General features: G+C 50.5%; 1 protein-coding gene across 1 annotated transcript in view; it reads right to left on the bottom strand.

The window, feature by feature from the left end:
- The window catches only part of INTS1 (integrator complex subunit 1), a 74,595-nt gene that overhangs the window by 2,637 nt on the left and 44,764 nt on the right, over nucleotides 1-27,194 (bottom strand). Inside the window, exons 37-48 of the mRNA XM_040439432.1 lie at nucleotides 22,444-22,574; nucleotides 21,074-21,161; nucleotides 20,758-20,984; nucleotides 20,405-20,528; nucleotides 17,675-17,802; nucleotides 14,794-14,986; nucleotides 14,572-14,699; nucleotides 12,953-13,065; nucleotides 12,244-12,357; nucleotides 10,023-10,093; nucleotides 6,236-6,327; nucleotides 4,953-5,062 (exon numbers count right to left, since the gene is read on the bottom strand). Of these exons, the coding sequence (XP_040295366.1) occupies nucleotides 4,953-5,062; nucleotides 6,236-6,327; nucleotides 10,023-10,093; nucleotides 12,244-12,357; nucleotides 12,953-13,065; nucleotides 14,572-14,699; nucleotides 14,794-14,986; nucleotides 17,675-17,802; nucleotides 20,405-20,528; nucleotides 20,758-20,984; nucleotides 21,074-21,161; nucleotides 22,444-22,574 (1,519 nt within the window). The remainder of the gene's footprint in view (nucleotides 1-4,952; nucleotides 5,063-6,235; nucleotides 6,328-10,022; nucleotides 10,094-12,243; nucleotides 12,358-12,952; nucleotides 13,066-14,571; nucleotides 14,700-14,793; nucleotides 14,987-17,674; nucleotides 17,803-20,404; nucleotides 20,529-20,757; nucleotides 20,985-21,073; nucleotides 21,162-22,443; nucleotides 22,575-27,194) is intronic.

The following is a 27,194-nucleotide window of genomic DNA, read 5'->3' as shown; positions in this document are numbered from 1 at the left end:
CGGAGCGGAGGAATCCCCAGATCGGTACAGAACCCCAAAAAAGTCCTCCAGGTCCTATAATAGATCCTAGAAGAGGACGGCTTACGGGCGCGGATCATGGTGCGGACGACATCCGCAGAAAAACCCCTACGTGTCAGGACGGTGGTCTCAACAACCACGCCGTCAAACGTAGGGACCCTAAACGCGGGTGGAAGATCGGTCCCTGAGAGAGAAGATCTTCCCTGGCGGGCAGTGGCCAGGGCGCGTCTGCCAGGAGCAGCATGAGGTCGGCATACCAAGACCGGCGGGGCCAGTCCGGAGCGACCAGAATCACCGAGACGCCTTCCGCCGCGATCTTCCGAAGGACCTTGGGCAGGAGAGGGATGGGAGGGAATATGTATGGGCGCGCGAAGCCTCGCCAAGGAAGAACGAGGGCGTCGGCTCCGCAAGCTCCCGGATCCCTGGCCCTGGACAGATAGGCGGGGACCTTGTGATTGAATTTTGAGGCCATGAGGTCCACGTCCGGAATGCCCCAACGAAGGCAAATGGCCTCGAATACCTCCGGGTGAAGAGACCACTCGCCGGGGTCGACGGTGGTGCGACTGAGGAAGTCCGCCGCCCAATTGTCCACCCCTGGAATAAAAATTGCAGATAGGGCCGGGACGTGGGCTTCCGCCCAACGGAGAATGCTGGTGACCTCCCGCATCGCTGCAGCGCTGCGAGTGCCCCCCTGGTGGTTTATGTACGCCACGGCCGTGGCGTTGTCTGATTGTACACGAACTGGATGACCCTTCAGCAGATGAGTCCAGTGTCGTAGAGACAGAAGGGCCGCTCTCAGTTCCAGGACATTGATCGAGAGTTTGGACTCCGATGGAGACCAAATGCCCTGGACGGATCGGGGAGGAAACACGCCTCCCCAGCCCGAGAGACTGGCATCGGTTGTAACCACCAACCAGTTGAGTGGCAGAAAGGACCTGCCCAGAAGAGGGGACTGTAACCACCAGCGGAGAGATGACCGCACCGGAGGCGACAGATGGAAGGGATGATCCAGAGACTGCGGCGATTTGTCCCAGGAGGAGAGGATCGCCCGTTGGAGAGGGCGGGAGTGAAACTGCGCAAATGGGATCGCCTCGAAGCAGGCAACCATCTGCCCCAATACCCGCATGCAGAAGCGGAAGGACGGTCGACGGTGGAGAAGGAGACCCCGAACCGCCCCACGGAGGATCAGACGTTTTTCCGAGGGAAGACGTACCTCCGCCGTTCCCGTGTCTAAAAGCATTCCCAGGAAGACGAGTTGTCTGGAGGGGGGAAGGGAGGACTTGGGGAAGTTGATGACCCAACCAAACCTCGCCAGAGTCTCTAGAGTGAGATCCACGCTGGCAACCGCTTGAGAAAGGGACGGAGCCTTGATGAGGATATCGTCCAAGTACGGTAGCAGAAAAACACCCCTGGAACGGAGTAAGGCTAAAACCGGGGCCAGGACCTTGGTGAACACCCGGGGGGCTGTTGCCAGTCCAAAGGGAAGGGCGACAAATTGGAAGTGGAGATCCCCCACGGCGAATCGAAGGAAGCGATGGTGACACTGGGCTACCGGAACATGGAGGTAGGCATCCTGTATATCGATGGAAGACATGAAATCTCCCTGCTCCAGGGAAGCCACCGCGGAGCGGAGGGACTCCATCCGAAACCGTCGAAGGAGGAGAAAACGGTTGAGCTTTTTGAGGTCCAAAATGGGCCGCACCGAACCTCCCTTCTTGGGAACTACAAAGAGGTTCGAGTAGAACCCTTGGAATCTTTCCTCTAGAGGAACGGGGGTAATCACCCCCCTGTCCAGTAAAGCTTGAACGGCCGCGGAGAACGCGGCCGCGTCTTTCGGGTCTCGCGTGGGGCGGGAGCGAAAGAACCGATCCGGAGGGAAGGATGCAAATTCGATTTTGTATCCGGAGGACACAATTTCGAGGGCCCAGGCGTCGGAGACGTGAGCCATCCAGACGTCCTTGAAAAGGAGGAGCCGGCCCCCCACCCGGGTGGGTGGGGGCGCGCCTTCAGGCAGAGGACTGTTTTGCTGCGGGTGTGCGGGCAGCCTGCGGCTTGCGCCAGGAGGGCTGCGCCCGAAAAAACGGCTTCCTACGCTTGTCCTGGGGAGGAGCCGAAGCGGCAGCTGTGGTGGGAGCCCCAGAGGCCCTGCGGGAGGACCGAAAACGAGACGCACCAGGGCGTCCGCGGGGGGCGCCCCTGGCTTGGGGTTGAGGAAGATGGGTGCTTTTACCACCCGTGGCCTCTGAAATAAGTTCGTCTAAGCGGACCCCGAAAAGGCGGGAACCCGCAAACGGTAGCCCCGCCAAGGAACGTTTGGAGGCAGCGTCCGCTTTCCAGACCTTCAGCCAGAGCTCCCTCCTGACGGCAACTGCCAGGGCGGAGGAGCGCGCAATAAGGGCTCCCGCATCAAGGGAGGCCTCACAGACAAAATTCCCGGCCCGAATAATAAGCTGGGCCAAGGAACGTAGGTCCTGGATGGGGATGTCCGAGTCCAACTCCTGTTCCAGCTGCGTACCCCAAGCAGAGATTGCTTTCCCTGCCCAAGCAGAGGCAAAAAAACCGGTCTGAGGGCAGAACCGGAGGCAGCAAAAATGCCCTTGGACAGGGTCTCCATGCGACGGTCCTCCGCTGACTGAAGAGAGGACCCGTCGGGAACAGGGATGGCCGTGTTCTTTGACAGCCGGGCCACAGGGGGGTCTACCTTGGGTGGGGAAGACCAGGTGGCCACGACATCGGCTGGAAAAGGATAGCAAATGTCCAGCTTCTTTGGGTTGACAAAACGGGCGTCCGGGCGAGCCCAAGCCTTAGACACCACGGAGGAGAAATCAGAGTGGATTGGAAAGACTTTTGAGGCCTGCCTGGGTCTGATAAAGGAGACGCTAGCTGCGTCCGAGCTAGGGGGGTCATCCTGCACCTTAAAGGTGTCACGTATATCAGAGATGAGTTGAGCCATCGCTGAGGCTAGCTTGGACGGCAGGGCCGAGTCCATTTCCAAATCTGAAGCCGCCAATTCACCTTCAGAGAGCGAATCCTTTGGAGAGGAGAGGCTCGTCTGGGTGCGCACGCGTGGCGGGGAGAGGGAGGCATCCGAGGAGGAGGCTCGCTCTACTCTAATACGCTTCTGAGAGTGCCTAGCTCGGGAGGGGTCACTAGGAGAGGATGAACCCGCTGCAGCGGCAGAAGCAGTGGACCCGGAGGGCGCGACAGTCAGAGTGGCGTCCTGCGGGGTAGGTGGCCTGTCTATTAGGCGGCCCACGACATGAGTGAGGCTTTCCACGGCCTGGGACAGGGATCTAGCCCAGTCAGGCGGGTCAGAGGAAGCAGGGAGCGACACAGCGGGCGACTGAGGCTGCGGTGGAGCTCGGCATGCAGTACAGTGCGGATCAGACTGCCCCCGGGGAAAGGGTTCCCTACAAGCGGTACAGGCATGGTACCATGGCTTGGCGGCTGCAGAAGGGTCTGACATGGTGGAAAGATGTTGCACTTTAAAGCAACAGTACTGTGGCACGGAGGGGGTTAAACAGTCCTACCAGACCCGATGATACAAGCGGCAGCTGTAAGGGGAACAGACTGAGGAGGCTGTGGAGGAGAGGCAGCAGCACGGAGCTGAAAGGCTTCAGGATCGCACGGCAGAGAGATGAACCCGGAAGTAGCGGAGCGCAGCAGCACGGAGCTGAATGTGTAAGGAAGCTCCGCCCCCCCTCTGCCGCGCTGAAGCCGAAGCAGAGCCGCGCGCGCGCGGCAAAATGATTTTAACCCCCAAGGATGTTGAAGTGCCGGCCATGACATGGCGCCGTTCATGCCAGGAGAACGGCTCCCACCGCGCCTAGATGTAGCAGACGGCTTGCAAGTCTGCAGCCGTCCCCTGTAAGGCAGCGTTCTAGGACTTGCCCAGATAGACTGCCCTCCAACTATGCCCGGTAACGTCCCGATATGCGGGGGGGGGGGGGGGGGGGGGGGGGGGGGTTGTTGGTAGCAGCGGTGGGAGGGAGGAAGGGGAGGCTGGAGCAGCCACTCTCACCATCGCTGTCTTCGCCCTCAGTCCATCCAGCGGGGTCGCCCCTTCAGCTCCTGGCACCGCGGTGGCAGGAAGCCGGGGGAGGGACTTGGCGTGCGGGCGACCCTGAGCTGGCGGGACGCAGGGGAGCGAGGCTGCCCTGGTCCACCTTGTCTTCTGTGGGGGAGGCGGCAGTGCGGAATTACCGGCACTGGCGCAACTCAACCCCGGGAGAAACAGAGGGGTCTAATGCGCCTCTGTTGTCCCTGTAGGTAGAAAAAAACCGAGTTAAAAACAACAAATACGTAAAAAATAAAAATCATAGGATAACAACCCTGCATAAGCAGGGGGTGTCTTGCCTCCTTGGACACTAAGCAAAAACTGGCAGTCTCTTCTCCAGGCTGAAGGGTATAGCTGATGGAGGAGGGGCTTACAGCTTTCGCTTAGTGTCACGCCTCCTAGGGAGCAGAGCTATACCCATGGTTTCCTGTGTCCCCCAAGGAATATGGGCGAGAAAAGTTTTTTTCAGCCCAAAATGAGTAAAATGCCCCTGAAGGTGTACATAGCCTTTAATTCTCAGATGTAACACCCCTCCCGATCATAAAGTAAAGGCCTATCCTAGCAAAATACCATAACTTTAAAAGGAAGGGAATGCCCTTTACATACTCATTGCAAAACGGATACACTGTTACGAGGACGTGGAGCATAATAGAAAAAAACCCAAGGTGAGAACCCTAATCGATGCCACCTCAGACCCTGTACTATGCATGACATAGTATATTGGCTTTTTCTGGTTGCATGGATCCTCCTGTGCTACCATCCGATAAGGCTATTATTATTTTCCATTATAGGCATTAAATTATAACCGCATTTATTCATGGAAAGATGAAAACGGCTTTTAGCTGAATTAACAGATGACTGGTATAAGCACACTTACCCTGGCAGAGCAACGTGTACTCTGGCAGATTCCGCAGCGCCGTCTGGACGACTTCAAAATCCCGGCTGCCCAAACAGTACATGAAGGTGGGCAGGAAATCTGCAGCAATGCTGCACACAAAAGAGGAAAGAGTCATTCACAAGAGTAAAGGGGATACACGTGGGGGGACGCAATGGTGCAACTAGGAAGCTTTGCTGTTCTAGAGTGTGAGCACTAAGCTAGTGGATGCCAGGGCACAGGCTGCATGTAAAACAGCACATCCACGAGGCAGCCAGAGGGGGCAGCAGAGAGTCTGAAACAAATGTTCTTCAGAGGTGTAGCCAGCAGGTGCCAATGCAGAATCTGTACCAAAGCCAACCCCATCACAGACAATGGGGGCATATCGTGAAGATATGCCCCCATTGTCTTATAGGTACAGGTCCCAGCTATATTGGGAAAGGAGCCCCGCGAAGTGATGGCTGGAGAACTCCGGTCCGGCCACCAAGTGTTATCCCCATGGAAGTGAATGGGAGCACACCGCTCATGACCAGCCTCCGCTCCCATTCACTTCTATGGGCACAACGGAAATAGCCGAGCCAGTGCATGCGCCCTCCACCACTTTAAGTGCTCCGTTCTCGATATAGGTGCGGGTCCCAGCGGTGGGACCCACACCTATCAGACAATGGGGGCATAGCCTAGCGATATGCCCTCATTGTCCGAGATGAGAATGACCCTTTAAAGGGGTTGTCCACTCTTACAAGACAGGCCATCAGTATCCGACCATCAGCTGTTTTGCAGTAGCTCTTGCACCGCAAGTCGGTGCCGGACCTACACAGCCCTGTCCATGGTGTGCAAGGCATAGAGCTCGTTACTGCATTGAAATGAATGAAAGTAGCGCTGCAGTAACCAGCAAAACTGATGGAGGTGTATAGCGCCAAGATATTACTCAGCGCTTTACTCCATGTGTATGAAGAATCCCGCTCATATGTGCCATTTTACACATAACTTACCAGAAGCCTATGGCCTTCAATGTGGCCCAATTTTCTCACACCCCTATAACGTGCATGTGTATGATAGGGGTCGACCAGCCTACACCCGGCATACATTGCAGAAGGGCTTTCTAAATGGCAGGACTTACTACAGATTCGCACCATTTTCACATGGTAAATCTTCCGTTTCCTCATTGTGCTGATTAATATGCTGCCCATGTATGTAACCGAGACCTCCTGTACACATCCGAGCTAAAAGGAAAGAAACAATGCGAAGCAAAAAGGTACCTTCACAAACAAAGCGGCGGATCTCACCTGGGATTACACTGAATGGCGCGCAAGGCCAGGGCGAAGGCCTGATTGCGACACGATTCCTCTGTGGAGCTCATAAGTCTCTGAAAATCACTCTGTGAAAAGGAGAAAGAAGAGGCATCTAGATCAATAGAGAAAGTGCGCAGCGTACGACATTGATTCTCCCCCATACTGGGTACATAGGATCACAGGCGATCCACGGCCTGCTCCCTGGTTACACCGCACTGGCCTAGAACAAGATGGCCGTGTCCCCTGCTGTGTAAATAAGAGCAAACAGGCCCACCAGGAATACTTGGCGGTTTAGGAAATTACACACTGCTCGCTTCGCAGGCGAGCACGATGGTGTTCCTGGCTTCTATGCACCGACTGCAATCCTGATGAGCAGATGGTAAAATCAATTAAATCTCCTCGGTCTGGATTTTTTTCCTTCATATAAACCTATTCACCGGTTTAAAGGGATTGTCAAGGATTAGAAAAACATGGCCGCTGTTCCCCAGAAACAGCACTGTACTTACCTGCAGGGGGAGTCCGGTATTGGAGCTCAGCTCCACTGGAGAGAAACAACTCGTGGACAACAGTGGCACCAGACAGCACTCATGTTTGTCTAATCTAAGACATCCCCTTTAATTTTACAAGGGGGGGTTTCTTGCAAAACACATCCCCTATTTAAACAGAAGCCGGATGCGAGATCAGCCTATCGCTTTATCACCATGGGTCACGCTTCTCTCAGCCAAAGAACACCAGCGGCCACTGAATGGCCAACTAGATGTTCTATAGAGCTTTTCTGGCTCATGGTGGACCCACCACCTATGACCTTCACGTACCCTAATAAGGACCCCAAGACAACCCCATAAAATTGGTTCTATTGATAGAACCCCATGTAACAAGGCCTGACCCGGAACAGACATCTATTGGCGCAGTGACAAAACCATTGGGTGGGTGAAAAGGTTTCTTTATTGGAAAGCTAAAAATTCTATATAGACAACGCGTTTCAGAGCTCTAGGGCTCCTTTTTCAAGTCTAATTGTAGCCGGGATGTAGTCTTGTCAAGTCGCGAACCTTTCGAATGGACTGCTTACGGATGATGACATGCAACACAATGGAACTGAAAGGACTGCTTGCAGCTGCTGATATAGTATACAACATCCTTCAAATGGACCACGGCTTGACGAGACTACATCCCGGCTACAATCAGACTTGAAAAAAAAGGCCTAGAGCTCTGAAACGCGTTGTCTATATAGAATTTTTAGCCTTCCAATAAAGAAACCTTTTCACCTACCCAATGGTCGTGTCACTGCACTAGGGTTGTTGCGGGTATCGAAATTTCGATACCCAATCGATACTTTTGTCCCGGTATCGATACGATACCGGGATTTCCGTTTTTTCGATACTGGGCTGCGCTTCTGCGCAGTCTAGTATCTCTGAACATGAGCGCGCTGCTATCGGCGCGCTCATGTTCTCTCTCAGCAGCACGGGGAGAAGGAAGCTGTCCTCCCTCCCCCTGTGCTGCTGCCGCTGCCACCAATGAGAAGAGAGGGGCGGAGGAGGGGCGGCAATGAGAAGAGAGGGGCGGCAATGAGAAGAGAGGGGGTGGAGGAGGGGCGGCAATGAGAAGAGAGGGGGTGGAGGAGGGGCGGCAATGAGAAGAGAGGGGCGGCAATGAGAAGAGAGGGGGTGGAGGAGGGGCGGCAATGAGAAGAGAGGGGGTGGAGGAGGGGCGGCAATGAGAAGAGAGGGGGTGGAGGAGGGGCAGCAATGAGAAGAGAGGGGCGGAGGAGGGGTGGGCGCACTGCGCCACCAATGATAGGATTACTATCGGAGCGATGGGAGGAGACATCAGCTTCACTAGTGGGCGTTCCTTTTCCCTGCGCTGCGATTGGACAGCGCTACAGCCAGGGAGAAGGAACGCCCACTAGTGAAGCTGATGTCTCCTCCCATCGCTCCGATAGTAATCAGCAGCATGTGGAGCAGGAGAGGAGACAGTAATGGGGCACTGCGGGCGAACGGAGCGGCGCCCAGGACTAAATGGTGAGTGCTGAGACATCGCTGGGCGCCGCTCTGTGTGGCCTAATAGTGAAAGTCTGGACTCATATACAGTAGTCAGTCTTTAACACATACAGGAGGCGGGTGCCGGCAGCAGAATCGCATTGCCGGCACCCTGCCCCTGACAGGGAGCTGCGATCAGCGGCAGTTAACTGCCGCTGATCTGCTAGTACCCGCCTCCTGTATAAAGGGGTAAAATCATTGGTGGTGCAGTGTGCCCCCCTCCCTCAATCCCCCCATCCCATTAAAATCATTGGTGGCACAGTGCGCCGGCCCCTCTCAACCCTCCAGTATTAAAATCATTGGTGGCAGTGGCCACAGGGACCTCTCCACTCCCCCTCATTGGTGGTGCAGTGGCAGCTTCTGATCGGAGCCCCAGCTGTGTAAGCCTGGGGCTCCGATCGGTTACCATGGCAGCCAGGACGCTACAGAAGCCCTGGTTGCCATGGTAACATCCCTGATGCTGTGTGCACAAAGCACAGAGCAGCAGGGACAGTGTGGAGTCCTATTCACCCTGATAGAGATCTATCAGGGTGAATAGGAAAAGGGATGAAAGATCCCAGGTTCTAGCCCCTAAGGGGGGAAATAGTTATTAAATAAAAAGTGAAAAAAAAAAAAACACTAAAATATGAAGTATAAATCACCCCCCTTTTCCCAATTTCACATATAAAATATATAAATAAACATATTACATCGCCACGTCAGAAAAGTCCAAACTATTAAAATATAAAAAAAAAAATCTAGGTGGTGAATGCCGGAACAGAAAAAATAAAATAAAAACTGCGCGATTCGCCATTTTTAAAAATGAGGAATGCACGTGGCTTTTTTTGTTTATTTTTTTCGCGTGGTATCGAATGGTATCGAGTATCGCAATACTTTTTCATGGTATCGAAACCGAATCAAAAATTTGGTATCGCAACAACTCTACACTGCACCAATAGAGGTCTGTTCCGGGTCAGGCCTTTATGGTTTAACCGTCTGACACCCTTTCTTATGGTAAATATAGATAGGGTGCCCCAGTAAAGACCTCCTATCATCCAACACAAAAAAAGCACCATTCTTGACTAGCAAGGTGTGCCAGGACTGATAACATGGAGGGATCTAACAGCAGGATCGCCTTAAGGCCTCATGCACACCAACGTTGTTTGGGTTCGCCTCCGAGCCACATTTTTTGCGGCTCGGTTGCAGATCCATTTTACTTCAATGAGGCTGCAAAAGATATATACAGCACTCCATGTGCTGTCCTCATCCGCTGCTCCGTTCCGTGGGGCCACAAAAAAATAATAAAAAAATAGAACATGTCCTATTCTTGTCTGTTTTGCAGACAAGAATAGGCATTTCTATTTCCCATTATGGGCAGCCCGTTCCATTCCGGAAATTGTGGAACGCACGCGGGGCGGCATCTGTGTTTTGCGGATCTGCAAAATGCGGACCATAATACAAGGTGCGGTCTAAACCGGTCAGGTTATGAGGGCAAGCCTTGTGCCATACTGATGTTCCTAGCATGCTGAGTGACAGTCATGCACGACACTTGTGGAGGTCGCTTTGCTGCCCGTTTTCAGCAGGGTACGATAGTACAGTATACGACGCGCCCCTAAAATGTGATTTAGATGGTTTTTATGCTACACATGTAGTAGGCGACACCAATGTAATCACTTGGATGCAGTTTTTACGACTGAAAGGAAGCGTCTTGTCAGATAAACAGCGCAAAATCCTACAACACAGCATTCACAGATGGACATACTCACAGCAAAGAAGGAGAGGATTTCAGGCCTACGCATGGACATTTTATCTATGTCGCTCAGGACCTGCAGGATGTCTAGAAGAAAAGGAAACAAGTCCAACATACATCAACTTAAATCCATCACAAGCCGACGCCAGAAGAGAAGCGGGGTCAGCAGGACACAATCGGCGGCTGGGACAGAACACAGTCTTTTCAATCAAGCAATTCATTTTGCGGAGAGAATGAAGTGTGATGACAGATCGGCATGGATCCTGGGAGAGGGGGCCCAGCTGCCAGCTCTGCACGACTCCCGCTGCCTGGGGCAAGGCTTTGGCTTTCAAGAGCTGATCAGATTGCAGGCAGACTAAGCCATGGACGTAGACTTACCAGCAGTGTCACCGAGGTGCATTAAATGAAAAAATAAATAAAAATCTATATATAAAAGAAATCAAAAAACTCAATAGATCTCGGTCGCTTGTGGGATTTCTTTAATTAGATTTGGCTCTTTCTAATAAATTCAGACCGCGGAGTGCTTCCAAAAGGTTCGGAAATATCAGAAGCGATTCTAGCCTGTGGGCGAGGAGACGCAGCTACATATTACCGAATGCATCTTCAAGCCAATCCGGGTCCGTGTGAAGTATGAAAGGCAACAAACTGAGGGCTAGGCCAATCTCTCGGGACCACTACATTTTTAGGTGTAGGTTCACCTTTAACACCACAGCAGGTATGCCGAATGAAGAAGATGCCGTGTTTGTGAAGCGCCAAGTACACTTGTCATTTTTCCCAGGGAACAGCAGCCCCCCCCCCCCCCCCCCCTATTCACTACTGCATGGAGCCGTCAGACAATTACTGGACACCAGATGTGGGATTTTCCGCTCTCTCCGTTATTCTAAACATGCATGCTCAGCCGAGCCAAGCAAGTCTGCTGTCGTGTGAACAATCATACAACTGACATCTATCTGCTTTGTTCAGCCCTAGAATAGTCCAAGCCCCTCCATTACCTGTGTGCCCCCAACTGACGGCATCAGACCACTGCACAGAGATACTTGTTCTAGGAGCTGCTCGGCATCATCAAAGAGATCATCCAGTTCTTTAAAATCGATGGCCTATACTTAGATTAGGCCATCAATATTTGATCCATCAGGCGGGGTGCAAATCTAAACACCTCTCCCAATTAGCCGTTTGAAGGGGCACAACTATGTACTTAGTAGTAACTGTGCCCGGTGTTACAGCTCACTGCTGCGGTGAATGGAATACCGGACGCAGCCTCAGCTAGGAGTATAGAGCTGTGCTCGGTAAACAATGAAGGGGACACAGCGCCCGGCAGACACGGTGGTCACTTCAAGCAGCTGATTGATGGGGGTAAAAAGAGTCAGACCCCCACCGATCTAATATTCATTGCCTAACCAAGTTTTAACTAATGCAAGGTAAAAGAAGATCCTTTTCATGAAAGGCAATGTACACATTTTTTTATGACTGCGTTCTACTCATTTTGGGCTAAAAATAATTTTTGCAATTGGTCATTATTAAAAATGTTCAGCTGTGTTCATAGCGTTTAATGATAGGAAACTAACACCTCACATACAATGTACTGTGATTTCGGTCACTGGAGATTCAGCCGAAGATTTGAAATGCTTATGCTGCCAAATTAGTAGGGCAAAAGGAAAAAAAAATAATAAAATAAAAAAAATCTATGTTTTCACATAGAAATAATTCTATGGACATTTCATACAATGGCTTACTTAAAGGGGTTGTCTTGGCTTTTAATATTGACCTATCCTCAGGCTATATCAGATCGGTGGGAGTCTGACACCCGGCACCTCCGCCGATCAGCTGTATGAGGAGACGGCGCGCGCAGTGTGCACGTGCCATCTCCCTTCTTGTCCTCTGCTGCTTTGCCATAGCAGCAGGAAGAGAGACGGGAGATGACACTGCGCGCGCCGTCGCCTCATACAGCTGATCGGCGGGGGTGCTGGGTGTCGGACCTCCACCGATCTGATATTGACTATACCGGACAGCCCCTTTAACAAGACCACTTCAATCCCTTAATAATGACATTCCTTTAAAATAAATCAAAACAAGGGTGAAACATATGGGATAGCTTCAAAACGGCTGAAAAGTCACAGGTTGCAGATGACCGTTTTGGAGGATGCTCTAGACAACTGTAATAACGCCCTCACTCATGGTTAGCAAAACTTTACATTTTACAATGTGCACACAGTTCAAGAACAAAATGGTATGGTCACCTTCCACTGTGTGGCTGCGAGAGATTCTCTTCAGGTAAGGGGCCATCTCGGCTGCAGTTAAAGCTGTGAACATGGACACACTGACCAAGGGAAGGGAGCCTGCAGCAGGTTCATCTGTGCCAAAGCAAAAAAATAAAAAATAAAAAAATATATAAACACACAGCGATAATCGGCAGAAAATGACTTCAGACTATAGACACCTCACAAAACCAACATGCCAGATGCTTCTTACCCATCTAGGAGCAATAGGGCCGTTAACGTTACTTCTAGAGGCTCTGCTCTCTCTGCAACCCTCAACTTTGACAGGACCAGGCAGTGAAAACATCATCACGCCCAGCAACCGTCAATCTAAGTGCAGAGGATGCTGCTGTTGCAGAGAGAGCAGAGCCTGTAGGTGTAATGGTAACGCCCCCGTTGCTCCTAGAGGCTCATTTGCATATAATAAAACATCCTTTTTCTCAGCAATGCGGGCACATATGGACATGGGACCAACACAGATGCCTTCAGCTGCCAAGTGCACATGTAACAGGTCAGCCAGTTTTATAGGTACAAAACTGCTGACAGATGCACTTTAAGCTTGCTGCAACTGCAAGCTAGGTTAGCAGAGGACTATTGGTATAAACATTTCACCATGAAGCTCTTTGTTCCTCGTGATTTTACTAGCCTTATACTGGGTAGCGGACAATTATGAAGTATGCAGGTTACATACCTTCTTTCTCTTCATCTTGACTTTTTTCTAAAGTCCCACCTCTGCTGGGCAAGCTCAGACCGGCCAGGAGAGACTTGAGGGTGTTAAGGTCATTGTTCTCCGATGACAAACCACTGTAAGAAATGATACAAAGACGTGTTCACTAGTAATGCAAACGATAACAGCTCTGTGCACCGACGGCTGGAGAACTACAGCCTGAAAGTTGGGCATACACACTGGCTGACTAATATGTATGGGAGCGTCCCAATACTGCTCAGGTCTCTGGCAGCAGCATATTCCCCCTCTACCTTGTGCAAAAATGTGCATGCTCAGCCAAACAGTGCCCATGTGTATGTGGGGGGTAGGAGGAACAGCTGTCAGCTGGTGTATTTTGTCAGCTAAAAGGGATATTCCAATCACAACAAGTTACCCCATATCCACTACACAGGGGATAAGTGTTAGGGTCGATTTAGACGTCAGCGTTTTGCGGTACGCAATTTGTGGATCCGCAAAACACGGACACCAGCCATGTGCGCTCCGCATTTTGCAGAATGCACACAGCCGGCCCCATGATAGAAATGCCTACTCTTGTCCGCGGGTCCTCAAAATTGTGGAACGGATGGGTAGCCAGAAATACGGACGTGTGAATGGACCCTTAAGACTACCGAGACGCCCTCTGATCGCAAGTACATTGGAATCATATCCCCCTTTTGAATGCAGCTCTGGTCGATCATGTACTCCACCTCTGCATTCAAAGCCTATGGGACCAATGGAGATAGTCTACAGCAGTCCTATAGAAATGAATGGCGCGGTTGTCTGCATGCTCTATTCAAACGGCGGTCACAGGCACCCCATTCTTGTGATCGATGGGGGTCCCAGCATCTGTTCTCTACTAGCCAGTGGATAGGGGATGACATGTTCTAACCACAATACCCCTTTAAGGTATATACATTACAGATTGCAGCAATCTAAAATGTAGGGAAGCAGGGGCCATGCACGTTGCTTGTTCCCCCTAAAAACATACATTGTACCCAAATCGGGTAAACTCACATTCAATATAAGGTAGATTTCACAGAACCAGTGACATTGAAGAGCGTCGTACAGAACAATACTGACAGAGATGGCTTGCAGTAAGGAAAACAGTCACATTAAAGGAGTTGTCTCATCATGGACAATGGGGGCATATCGCTAGGATATGCCCCCATTGTCTTATAGGTGTGGGTCCCACCGCTGGGACCTGCACCTATATCGAGAACGGAGCCCTGCAAGTTAAGGAGGGCACACTGCGCATGTGCTGCAGCCCTCTATCTATTTTCTATGGGGCCGGCAAAAATAGCCGAGCGCTGGCTCGGCTATTTCCGTCGGCCCCATAGAAATGAATGGGAGCGGGGGCCTCGCATGCGCTGTACACTCCCATTCACTTCTACGCGGAGCCGGCTTGGTGGTGGCCGGACCGGAGTCCTCCAGCCACCACCTTGCGGGGCTCCGTTCTCGATAAAGGTGCGGGTCCCAGCGGTGGGACCCGCGCCTATAAGACAATGGGGGCATATCCTAGCGATATGCCCCCATTGTCTATGATGAGACAACCCCTTTAATATATGCACCGAGAACAGAGAGCAGCCATGGTCTGCACCACTTACTGTAGGGGGTCTGAATGTTTCTGCAGGAAGGACACAGCTGCCTGAGCGTCACACGTGATGTACTTGTGGATGAACTGGACAAACTTACTGATGAAGCCGCCCAGCTGCCTGGAGTACTTTCTGTAATTCTGAACAGAAGATGGAATTTATTTCTTTAGCTCGTCTACAGGCTATATACATCAGCAGGGTGAGGGCACCCGTAAAAGGTGTAGCATGCAGTACCTGTAAAAGTTTGATGAAGGAGATAAGACAGTCCCACAAGGCTTCTTGGTATTCACTGTGGAAAACTTGGGGTTGAAGAAGCTCCAGAATGCCCAAGACATGAGTGAAGAAGGGGAGATGGTTCTGCTGACGAAACTCGTGGAAATTGAGGTGCACGCGGCCGTGAAGGAGAACGGCAATCATCGTCAAGTGTCTAAAAGGAAATGGTCAGACTTATACACAAGCAGGGCATTTTACCAATAAACATTATGCAGAAGACAACTTAAAGGGGTTTTCTGGTAAAGATTTTTCAACAAGTTCCCACAGCATGGCCCCTGAAGATTCACGTCGTCCACGCCGATCCAGTGGTCTGCACACCTCTGCTCTCTCCGTCTTCCAGTCCTGGCACTGCTTAGATCTGGCAGGCTGTGGGCATGGTCCAGTGGTAAAGTGCTGCCCGTGGCCACATCACCGCTGGCTAGAGCGGTGCGTGTGACACTGTCCAATGCCAGGACCAGGGTTGGAGTGTGTGAAGGCAGGCGGATCACTAAAGTGACATGAAGCAGATGAGTATTAAAGGGGATATCCCATCTTAGACAATGGGGGGCATATCGCTAGGGTATGCCCCCATTGTCTGATAGGTGCGGGTCCCACCTTTGGAGAACGGAGCTGGGCAGAGTTGTGGCTGGAGCTCCCCGCCTCTCCCATTGAAGTGGGACCCGCACCTAACAGACAGACAATGGGGGCATATCCTAGCGATATGCCCCATTGTCTAAGATGGGATAACCCCTTTAATCTTCTCTTTCAGGGGCCATGCAGCGGGAACTTGCTTAAAAATAATCGTTACTGGAAAACCACTTGAAGTGGGCTATCCAGTTCAGAAAACCCATTAGAGAATTAGTCAATGGGGGAGGGGAGATGCTCTGCCTCTTGTCTAGATTCGAGAGAGGTTATAAAGAGCGTCTCATGTCCTGCCTTGATTTGAATGGACACTGTGTAATACTAGGTTTCCCCTGTGAAAGCACTGCAGGGAAAGTGAATGCTTACTGCCAGGGTTCCCATTAGATTACATCTGATCACAAGGGGTCCCAGCAGGGGGACCCTTTGTCATCAGCTTATTGTCAAGGGATCCTTCTAACAAGTAGAGACCGTCCAAAGAGGAGAATCCCTTTAAAGAGAATCTGTCACCTCTCTGTCACCTCTCTAAGGGAAGCATAAACCGATGACAGAGACCCTGAGCAAAACGCTGGGTCGCTAAAGCTACCTTCGTCATGGATCAACAAAAATGCTTCCGTTAAGATAATACAACTGGCGGCATCCATTATGAATGGATCCGGTTTGTATTATCTCTAAAATAGCCATGACGAATCCGGCACCCATTGATTTACAATGGTTTTAAGTGCCGGATCCGTCTTGTGGCGTTTTTCTGTGCAGCATGGGAACGAAACCAAAAAGGAATGAAATGCATTCTGGCGCAGTCTGTTCCGTTCAGTTCCGTTTTGTACCCACTGACAATGAATGAGGACAAAACTGAAGCGTTGTCCTGCGGTATCGAGATCCTACGACAGATATCAATACAGGAAAGGATAAAAGCTGATGTGAAGGTAGCCTTACTTGTTAAAATCTCTATTTAGCAGGTCCGATGCAAGACGAGCGCTGGAATAGAGTGCAAGAAGCTTGTGCGTCCTCATATTCACATGAGCTCCTGGCTCTGTGCCTCCCGCTGCTGATTGCTATAGGAAGAGGACTGTCAATTAGTGGCAAAGGCGGGGAAAGCCAGTAGCTCACAAATATGAAGACCCCCAAGGACATGCACTGTAATGAATGGACTCCAGCTCATGGAGCTGCTCAATAGTGATCTAAGCAAAGAGACGGATCCAAGTAAGTGACGCAGCGTTTTGCCCCGGATCTGTCAGCGCTTCAGGCTACCTTCAGATAGGGCATCATAAAACCTGTGATAGATTCCTTTTAAAAGAGGAATTTCAGTTTTTAGCAATATTCTTTGTATTATGAAAAGTCATCCGCAATTCGCCAATTGTACCAAATACATTTTCTGGAAGCAAACAATGAAAGTTTGCATTCAGTGCCTAAAGCAGGGCTCTTGAAACCGGTTACCATTCCCCTTGTCAGCGATTGTGTCCGATACGCTGTGCTCTGATTGGACACTGGCATACTGTGCAGGCGCACACCTGTCCAAGCACAAAGGGAACCCCCCCCCCCCTTTGCCAATTTATTTACCTATTTGCAGGCGGAACACTGGCCAAATGCAGATATCTTAGAAAAGATGCTCAGACATCATTAATTTGGGGCAATACCAGTATTTACTAAGCCAGGCATTAGGTATCGAAGCCTCAATAATTTTTTGTTACCCGGTTCAACTCGATACAGAGATTCCTGTTTTTGAATACTAAGCTGTTCTCTTGAGACGCCGGCCATTGCCACCTATGAAAAAGCTGAGGGTGAAGTCAGGGAGGGACTGTGAAGCCACCAGCCACCAATAAAAAAAAAAACTGGCAGAGAGACAGAGACACAGAGACAGAGACAGAGAGAGAATGTGAGCAGAGGGTTCCGCTTCCTTCCAGTGATCTGCGCCACGGCTGACCAGAAGCATAGAGGAACATTGGCTTTAATGTCACATACTAACCCCAATGTTGCCATTATGTGAGATAAATGATGGAGTCACTTATTAATATGAGGCACAAGGTGTTATTACTTTAGTATCTCCATGCGCCTCACATTAATAGTAAGTAACCCCATCATGGACCTCGTATCATAATGGACAATGGGGGGTTAATGTGAGGTGCATTCTGGTATTGTGACAAACCTAAACTAGGACATGGCAACGGTATTCCTCGGATGCAGATAGTCCACAAGTGACCTAAGCTTGGTGCTGACTATGTACCTTAGCAGCAGGATGGGATGTGCGACAGCGAGCTTACGACAAGCCATATTGGCATCTGACATTCGACTCTCCTTGCAGTCACTGGTGTCGGCCAGAAGTGTAATGAAGCGGTGTATGAGAACGTCCATCTGACGGGAACGGGGGTGGGAAAGCAAGAGCGTTAGTCAGCTATAACCTCAGCAGAAAAGCAAACAATGAAGGCAGAGCGTGAACACTACAGACGGGAGGACGCATGGAAACAATCAGTGGATTATCTGTACTATCAAGGTCAGTGGATCCAAGTGTTCTATGTTTGGCAGAGACAGGGCTCACAAAATGACAATTGTCTGTCCCGACCCTTCATTCGGATAATATGGGGATTAAGCCAGCATTTAGGATTAACTTTATTTTTTTTAAACATATGTTTTATTGTTTTCAATAAAGAAATAGAGTATTACATGCAGAAAAATACATTGTATATCTTGTTTTCAAACATTAATGTAACCTGCATGGACCTTGTATTCCCTTAACATAGGGATACAGGGCAACAGAAGATGTAGTAACATTACAATTTAGTAATATCAAGGAAAAGAAAGGGGGAATTTTAAATAAAAGAAGATAAAACGGTAAATAAAAGGGGGAGAGTGACCAGGATTGGTAAGGTCTTCTTTACATCATACATTAATTAAGACTCTGTTAAATCGTGAATAAAGCCAGTAATGCCACGTAGCTCTAAATTTGGCTAGTTTGTTGGAAATTGAAGCGTTAATCATTTCGTAAAAACAGTTATTGTTAACAGCGTTGACTATTTCCATTAATGGGGGAGGGTTTGGGTTTTAATGCTGCACTTAGGTTTATTAATGAAATTATTGAAATGAAGGAAATTAATCAAAGAATAAAAAAAAATGAATGAATGAAAATGAATTATATTGTTACAGACATTTAAGGGTCTAACTTTTCTATAAAAAGGAGATAACACACATAGCAAAAAAGGGTGATCACTTTGTATAGTCCGATAGGTAGTCATAGGTATACGGTAAGCTCCAGGATTCACCTGAACATGGATGGGAATGTGGGACTGGACCAATGGGTGCAGACAGTACAATATTATACACTGAAGACATATCGTTAGGATAGGTCATCAATGTTATATAGGTCCGGGTTCTACCCCTGGGACCCACTCCTATCTCCAGAAAAGGGCCCCCGGAAGTGAACGGAGAGCAGTCAAGCAAAGGCAGCCACCCTCCTTCCGAAAATAGAGCTGGCTCGGCTATTTCTGGCAGTCTCATAGCAGTGAATGGAGTGCTGGCCGCGCGTGCGCAGTGATCTCTTTGTTCACTTCTATGGGACTTCTGAAAATAGAGGGAGCGACGCATGTTCTCCTTTACTTTGGGGGCCCCGTTACGGTGATAGGAGGGGGTTCCAGAGGTGGGACCCCACACCTACCTGAAACTGATGGCATATCCTAGTGACATGCCATCAATATGTGAGATGAGCCTACCCCTCTAAATGAGCCTCTGTTGCAGCTCCCTGCACAGCAGATGGCTGGGAGTGGCGCTGTGCAGGCAAAATGCCAAAGGGTTCAGAGGTCAGACCCGCACTGTTATATCGTAATTACAATCCATAACATGAGAAGATGGAAAAATTCCATTAAACGCTTATTGCTCTGCCACAGATATATACATATCACAATGGTCTCATGGTACTATAAAATGGCCAAAAATAAATAAATAAAAATAAAATAAAAAAAACCCCCACATTTAATAAACTACAAAAACAATGGAAGAATTCTTGTTTCTCCCCAATCAGCCTGTAAAGAAAATGAATAAAAGTCGATATAAAAGTCGATTAAGATGTATGTATAAAAAGAGGAAAAAAAAAAAAAAAGAAGAAGGAGTAGAGTAAGAAAATGAGGGAAAAAAAGCTTGTCTTTAAAAGGTTTTCTGGGATTTTAATATTACAGGTTATCAATATCAGATCGGTGGGGGTCAGACACCTGGCATCCCCACCGATCAGCTGGCCATACCATTCATTTCAATGGGACGGCTCGTTACTATTCAAGTGTATAGGAACGAGCCATCTCATAGAAGTGAATGGGACGGCTTGTAACTACAGCTGCTCGCGGTTGCGCTGTCGATGGCGAGCAGGTAAACAATGAACAGAAGGCTTTTCTTCAACTAGCGGATCAGTGGGGGGTGCTGTGTGTTGGACCACCACCAGCCTGATATTGATGGCCTATCCTCAGAAAACTCCTTTAAAAGGGGTTGTCCAGGAATACATAATCTCCAACAGTTGCTGGCAGCTTGCCTCTCGTACTGAAATGATCATGCTTACCTGCTCCCCGCTGCTCTGGTCCTCCACGCTTGCTCATGCGCCACCATCTTTTGGCAAGGGGTTTGTTTTCTTCCTCCACCAACATGGGCATGGTCACCTTATCCTCTGCAGCCATCCGCTGGCTTCAGCAGTAAGGTCTCTCGACGGGTCATCACTGCTGAAGCAGGTCAGATGACCATGCTCATACCAGGGAGGGGAAAAAACAAACAAATCCCGGACCGTAAGACCGTGATGCAAAAGCCAGCGAAGAGGACAGCGGCAGGGAGCATGTAAGTAAGATGCTTTCAGTACAGGAGGCAAGCTGCCAGCAACTGTTAGAAAATGTATTCCCGGACAACCCCTTTAAAGAGTTAAACGGTAAATGACTAACATATCTTACCAAAAAATCATAAGGGAATGGTTGTAGCAGTTGCTTACCTTACAGGTACTGCTGTCAGTGACGCCTTCGCTGTTCAGCAGGATTTCCGGCACTGGAGTTATCATCTCGGGCAGCTGCAGATAAAGCTGCAGAAGAAAGTCTCGGCAATGCTTCCCCAAAGAACTGAAGAGATAAACACTGCATTAGAGGATTTCTCCTGACCCTTTAGATCACGCGTGAAATAACGGAGAATCTATTGAGAGGATCAGGTAACAAATGTGTTTGCTTAACTCTACAATCCACAGAAAATCTCCCACGGCTTTGGTGAAGCAGACTGATAACACCCGGACAAGAAGGACTGGCCTAGTGATGATTCAGAGGGCGACGGAACGTAAAGCCTTCAGACCCTCACCTGTTTCCCCAGCGTTTTATGCAGTTTGTTAAATGTTCCATAACCTTCCTGATGCTCTCCTGGTTCCCATGGCAACAGTTAATTAGTAGCGGCAGGCGAGACTGGATCAGCGGGCAGGAGGCTCCCTCGGACCCCTGGCTCCTGGTTTCTGACTCGGTTATAATAAGGTCCACAAGGCAAATGAGCTCTGAGGCTTTAAGCTGCAGCACAAACTCCTCACGACCCTTCTGTGAGAGGAAAGCAAAAACATATAAAAAAAATAATTAAAAATTAAAACAAAATAAAAAATATGTTTGCAAAATGTCCAATACTCTACCTGCGGAGTGCGCTGGTCTCTTCCTTGCCATATACGTGGGATATGAACACAAGCCCATAGGAAGTCCAGAGAGGCAGATGGATCAAACCTAGGCATTATTTAAAAAATAAAATAAAAAACATTTTTAGATTAAAGATTTGTATTATAGAAAAGAACAGCCATAATAATAATAATAATAATAATAAAAAAAAAGTGGCCTTTAAATTGTACAGAGAAGGTTCTTCCCCGCAATGGACAGGTTTGACCAGAGATCTGTGAAAGGTTATGGAGATTAGAGGTTATCAGGGTCGTAGCTGTAGGTGGTGCAGAGGTAGCAGTTGCTATCAGGCCCAGGAGACTGAGGGGGCCCAGAGACCCCTGTGCCACATAAGAAGACACCAGTATTATAGAAAGTGCACGCTGGTCGAGTTACACCTCTGGCTGGAGGGAAGGGGTTAGGTCAAGAAATTGTCATGGGGAGGGCCGTTCCAGCAGGAAGGCTATGTGCTTCCCGGCCCCTAGCCACAAAGCATTGAGGGAAGGGGGACCCAAGCTGAAATCTTGAACCTTTAGCTCTACCCCTGGAGGTTATAGCCGATTTTCTGCTTTTCCACCCTGTGCAGTGTCAGTCTCAGCATAACGGAGGACACAGGTCATACTCCTCTCCCCGATTCCCCATCGCTCCCGATTCCACCACCAGTCTTTTACCTCCTGGTCCACCTCCACATGGAAATGTGACCACCGCTGGAGTTCCAGGGAGCACTTGGCTCACTGAATACTTCAACTGCACATGTGCCTTTGTGATTTCATGCAAGTTCGTTACATGCCTTACCGAACTGTGCATGCGCTGCAGATTATGTGCTTTATAAAACTATTGCTTTTATTTTAATTTCGAGAGGTGGAATGAATTAGTACAAGTTTCAGACCAGGCCCACATTGCTCTGCTAATAGAACACCAAGCAGAGGAGCGATGAAGAGGAGGGAGATAGAGCACAAACATAGAAGGAAGACAGAAGCCAAAAATTAGGCTCCATTCAGACGTCCGCAAATGGGTCCGCAATGTCGGGAACGGGTGTGGACCGATTAGTTTTTTAATGGGGCAGAACGGGATGCGGAGAGCACACTATATGCTCTCCGCATCCGCATTTCCGGAGCGTGAACCCCGAACTTCCGGGACGCGGCTCCACGAAAAAAATAGAACATGTCCTATTCTTGTCCGCAATTAGGCAGTTCTATGGGGGGTGCCAGCCGGGTGTATTGCGGATCCGCAATACACCACGGACGTGTGAATGGACCCTTCTAGAAACGTGTTTACTTCATCTACTAACATTATGCATCAGGTGTAGGAGTTAAAAAAAATATATAACATAATAAAGCAAATGAACATTTACCTCTGTTCTCGATGCTTGCTCAGCAGGATGCTAATGCACTGGTGTAAAGTGCTCCAGTTAGACTGATGGGTTAGAAGAGCCAGAAGGTAGGGTCGGAAGGAAAGAGACTGTGAGCCCGAGGGAGACTTCACCTGGAGGGCACAATATAAAAAGATGTAAGACATAGGGTATGGCCCACACTGTAGATTAAAATCAGACATCTACTTCAGTGACGGAAATCCGAGATTGCATTCTCTGGATTCTACTGCGAATGTGCTGCGGATACGCAGAAGAAACCAACAAGGATTAGCCCACTGTCAGTCAATGTTTCCATCCAAATTAACCGACGTGCCACTTCTTCCACTACGAACCCAGAAGTCCATGTGGAAATTTGCGGATTTCACGCAGACTGAAGTTCCGAAATCCATCGCAAGTGGCCTACCCTTATAGAGGGATTAGGACAAAAGGAGATTTTTGTGAAACTCACCTGTAAAATCTTTTTCTCGTCTTTTCCATTGGGGGACACAGACCATGGGTATAGCTTAGAGATATTAGTAGGAGGGACACTATGCAAATGGAAGAGCTCCTCCTCCTCGGGCTATACCCCCCGACTCCACCAGGAGGAACTCAGGCGTTGCACAAGCAGTAGGAGAAGGAGCAAGAAAAAAAATTATGGAAACCATCGGACCAAGCCATAAGGTCCAACCATAAACAGAAACTGAACTGAAGACCCCTCCTGCAACAGGCAGAATGGGTGGGAGCTGTGTCCCCCAATGGAAAAGACGAGAAAAAGATTTTACAGGTGAGTTTCACAAAAATCTCCTTTTCTCGTACTTTTTTCCATTGGGGGACACAGATCATAGGACATCCTAAAGCAGTCCATGGGGTGGGAAAAAATCTCAGCACCGCCAGGAGGAACGTCCAACGGTCAAACAGGAACCACAGCCTGCAAAACCCTGCGGCCAAAGACCGCATCAGCCGAAGCCAGTGATGCAACTGATAAACTTCGTAAAGGTATGTAAGGACGACCAGGTGGCCGCCTTACACAGCTGAGACGCAGAGGCACGATTGCGTCTTGCCCAGGAAGCCCCCCCACCGCCCTAGTGGAGTGAGCGGTAATCCTAGCCGGGGGAACTCTACCACAAGCGCGATAACCCGCGGAAATAGCCAAGCAGATCCAGAGCGTCATGAACGGCGGACGGAAGCAGTAGCCGCGAGATACACCTTCAGGGCCCGTACGACATCCAGGGAATGCAGTTCCTTGGGTTAGCCGGAGAAGGGCAAAAGGAAGGCAGGACAAGATCCTCATTAAGGTGGAAGGGAGAGACCACCTTGGGCAAAAAGGAGGGGACCGGACGGAGCACAACCTTATCCTGGTGGAAAACCAGAAAAGGCTCCTGACAGGAAAAAGCGGCCAGCTCCAACACCAGTCTGATTTAAAAGCTTGTGATGGGATTTGAACTCACAGCTCCTGCATAATAGCCCAGAACTTTAATCACTACGCTATGTAGCTGTATTAGAAGTTATGGCCACAAGGAAGACCACTTTCCAGGTGAGAACAGTCAGAGAGACCTCCCTCAAAGGCTCGAAGGGGGCCGACTGCAGAGCGCGCAGGACCAAATTGAGATCCCAAGGAGACAAAGGGGGAACATACGGGGAAACCGAATGTGCCACCCCCTGAAGAAAGGTCTTCACAGGACCCATAAGAGCAAGGGACCTCTGCAAAAAAAAGACGGCCAGCGCCAAAACCTGACCTTACAGGGAACTAAGCGACAGTCCCAGCTCAAGCCCAGACTGAAGAAAAGACAGTACCATCGGGATGGAAAAGCGAAGGGGAGGGAACCCCGAACTCTCACAAAAGGACAGGAAGGCCTTCCAGGTACGATAGTAAATCCGGGAGGAAGAAGACTTCCTCGCTCTGATCGTGGTCCTAATCACTGAATCCGAGAACCCCCTCTTCTTCAGGATGGCGGTTTCAACAGCCACGCCGTTAAACGAAGAGACCGTAAATTCTAGTGGAAGAGCGGGCCCTGAGACAGTAGGTCCTGTCTGTCGGGATGAGGCCATGGGGCGTCCGCCAGCATCCGAGCCACGTCCGAAAGCCACGCGCGGCGAGGCCACCCTGGGGCGATGAGAACGGTCGGGATCACTTCCGCCTCGATCTTGCGTAGAACCTTTGGTAGGAGAGGAAAAAATAGGGGAGGCTGAAGTCCTGCCACGGAGACACCTGCACGTCCATCGGTACGCCTTCGGATCTCGGGCGCGAGCCAGGAACACTGGGAGCTTGTTGTTGAACCTGGACGCCATTAAGTCCACATCCGGACGGCCCCATCTGTGGCAGATTTCTTCGAACACTTCTGGATGCATAGACCACTCGCCTGGATAGATAGATAGATAGATAGAAAAATCACCCTCAGTTCTCAATGGGGATAGCCACCAACGGAGAGCTGCCCGAACCCGCTGAGACAAGCGGATGCGATCGTCTAGACCCCGAGAGGTTTTTGTCCCAGAGGGAAAGGATCTCCTGTTGTAACAAGAGAGTGTGAAACTGGGCATATGGAACGGCTTCGAAAGAGGCCACCATAAGACCCAGGACCCGCATGCATTCCCGTATGGAGAGGAACTGGGATCGCAGTAGATTCGACACTGCCCCCTGGATCTGGGAGGACTTGGAGGGTGGCAGGAACACTCTGGCGGACAAGGTGTCCAAAAACCATTCCCAGGAAGGGGAGCTTCTGGGATGGGAGCAGAGAGGACTTTGGAAAATTGATTATCCAGCCGAACTGTTCCAGAGTCTGAACAGTGATCCAGATGCTGTCCTCGGCCTGCGGAAGCGAGGGGGCTTTTATCAGGATATCGTCCAGATAGGGCAGCAAAGGAATTCCCCTGGTACGAAGAAGCGCCATGATCGGTGCCAGGATCTTGGTAAAGACCGAAGGGGCGGTTGCCAACCCGAAAGGAAGGGCGACAAACTGATAGTGACGAGCCCCAATGGCGAAGCGCAGGAATCGTTGGTGAGATTCTGCGATCGGAACATGCAGATAAGCGCCATGGATGTCCACGGACGCGAGGAACTCCCCTGGAAGAAAAGAAAAGAAATAATAACGGAGCGGAGGGAGAAAAAACGTTCCGGTGGTCTGGACGCAAACTCTATCTTGTAACCAGACGTTACAATCTCTAGAGCCCATGCGTCCTGAACAGGAGTCCAAATCTGCTGATAAGAAAGCAGGCGGCCCCCCACCACGAGGGGTGGGGGCGCCACTTCATGCAGAAGATTGCTTGGGAGCGGAAGGGCGGGTCGACTGTGTCCTCGGGCGCCAGGTAGGCTGGGGTTTGAAAGAGGGCTGCTTGCGGGAGTCCTGTGACCCTCCTGCAGAGGAAGCAGGCGGCGACTTGTTCGCAGAGAAGCGGCGAAAGGACTGGTACCGAGAACCGGAAGTCCTCGCCCGAAAGGGTGCTTAGCCCTAGCCTGAGGAAGGTGAGTGCTTTGCCCCTAGTAGCGGCAGAGATGAACTCATCCCGTTGAGCCCCAAAAAGTCTGGAACCCTCAAAGGGGAGGTACGCAAGGGAACGCTTGGAGGAAGCGTCAGCATCCCATACCTTCAACCAGACCTCCCTGCGTTGAATGACCGAGAGGGCCGAAACGCGGGCAAAAAAGGGACCAATGTCCATGGAAGCCTCACAGAGGAATTTGGAGGCCTGAGACATCTGGAGAATCAAATCCAGCGTGTCCGCCGACGCACCTTGGTCCGCCAGGTCCTGGTGATGGCGCTGCAGCCACATTGAGAGAGCTCTGGCCACCCATGCCGAGGCAAAGGCAGGTCGCAGGGACGTGCCCGCCAGTGAGAATATGGATTTTGCCAGAGAATCTAGGCGCCTGTCCACAGCGTCCTGCAGAGAGGAGCCGTCCAGGACAGGGAGGGCCATGTTTTTGGCCAACCTGGCTACCGGGGGGTCCACCCTAGGGGGAGAAGACCACTTCTCCACGCTGTCCGCCGGGAAAGGATAGAGAGTATCCATGCGTTTTGTGGCGGAAAACTTCTGATTAGGACGGGTCCATGCCCTGGCTATGACAGCGGAAAATTCCTCATGGACCGGAAAGACAGCAGCCTCCAGTTTTTTGGGAGGAAAAAGGGCGAACTCCCTCCTAGTGGAAGGAGGAGAATCCCCTTGGAGATTAAAGGTGTCACGGACAGCCGCTACTAGATCAGCCACCATGGTGGAGAGCTTTGGCGGAAGGTCCCGCTCCGTGACCTCGTCCGAGCCGGACAATTCCCTTTCAGACCTGCACTCCCTAAGGGGGGGGGGGGAGAGGAGTCTGAGCAAGCTTCTAGCCGAGGGGAAGAAGCGGAGTCATCCGAGGAGGGATGCTGTCGCTCACGCTGCCTCTTAGTAGTCAGGCATCCGCTGCAGGAACCACTGTGAGGGGACGGAGTGGTTGGCGCCGCAGGATTGGAAACGGACATACGTTCTATGAAAGACATGGCTGCCTTGGCGAACAGGGCCAAATCAGCGGCCGCGCTGGACATGGCAGATGCCCAAGCGGGGGCCGCAGGCTCCGCAGTGACCGGGAAGGGGGGGGGGGGGGGGCTGCTAAGGGGGGGCCCAGACAGAACAACAATGCCACCTAGATCCCCATTCACCCAGGAGGCCCATAGGTCTCAGAGCAGGGAGGAAGGAGGGAGGGGGGAGACACAGAGGACATGGCTGCCTTGCAGCTTCATACTTATCTGCTCCTGCAGATCTTCTCCCTCGACTCCAGGACCAGCAGG

The sequence above is a fragment of the Bufo bufo genome, chromosome 7, assembly GCF_905171765.1.
Source record: "Bufo bufo chromosome 7, aBufBuf1.1, whole genome shotgun sequence".
Taxonomy (NCBI): Eukaryota; Metazoa; Chordata; class Amphibia; order Anura; family Bufonidae; genus Bufo; species Bufo bufo.
This window is presented reverse-complemented; position numbering and strand designations above follow the sequence as displayed.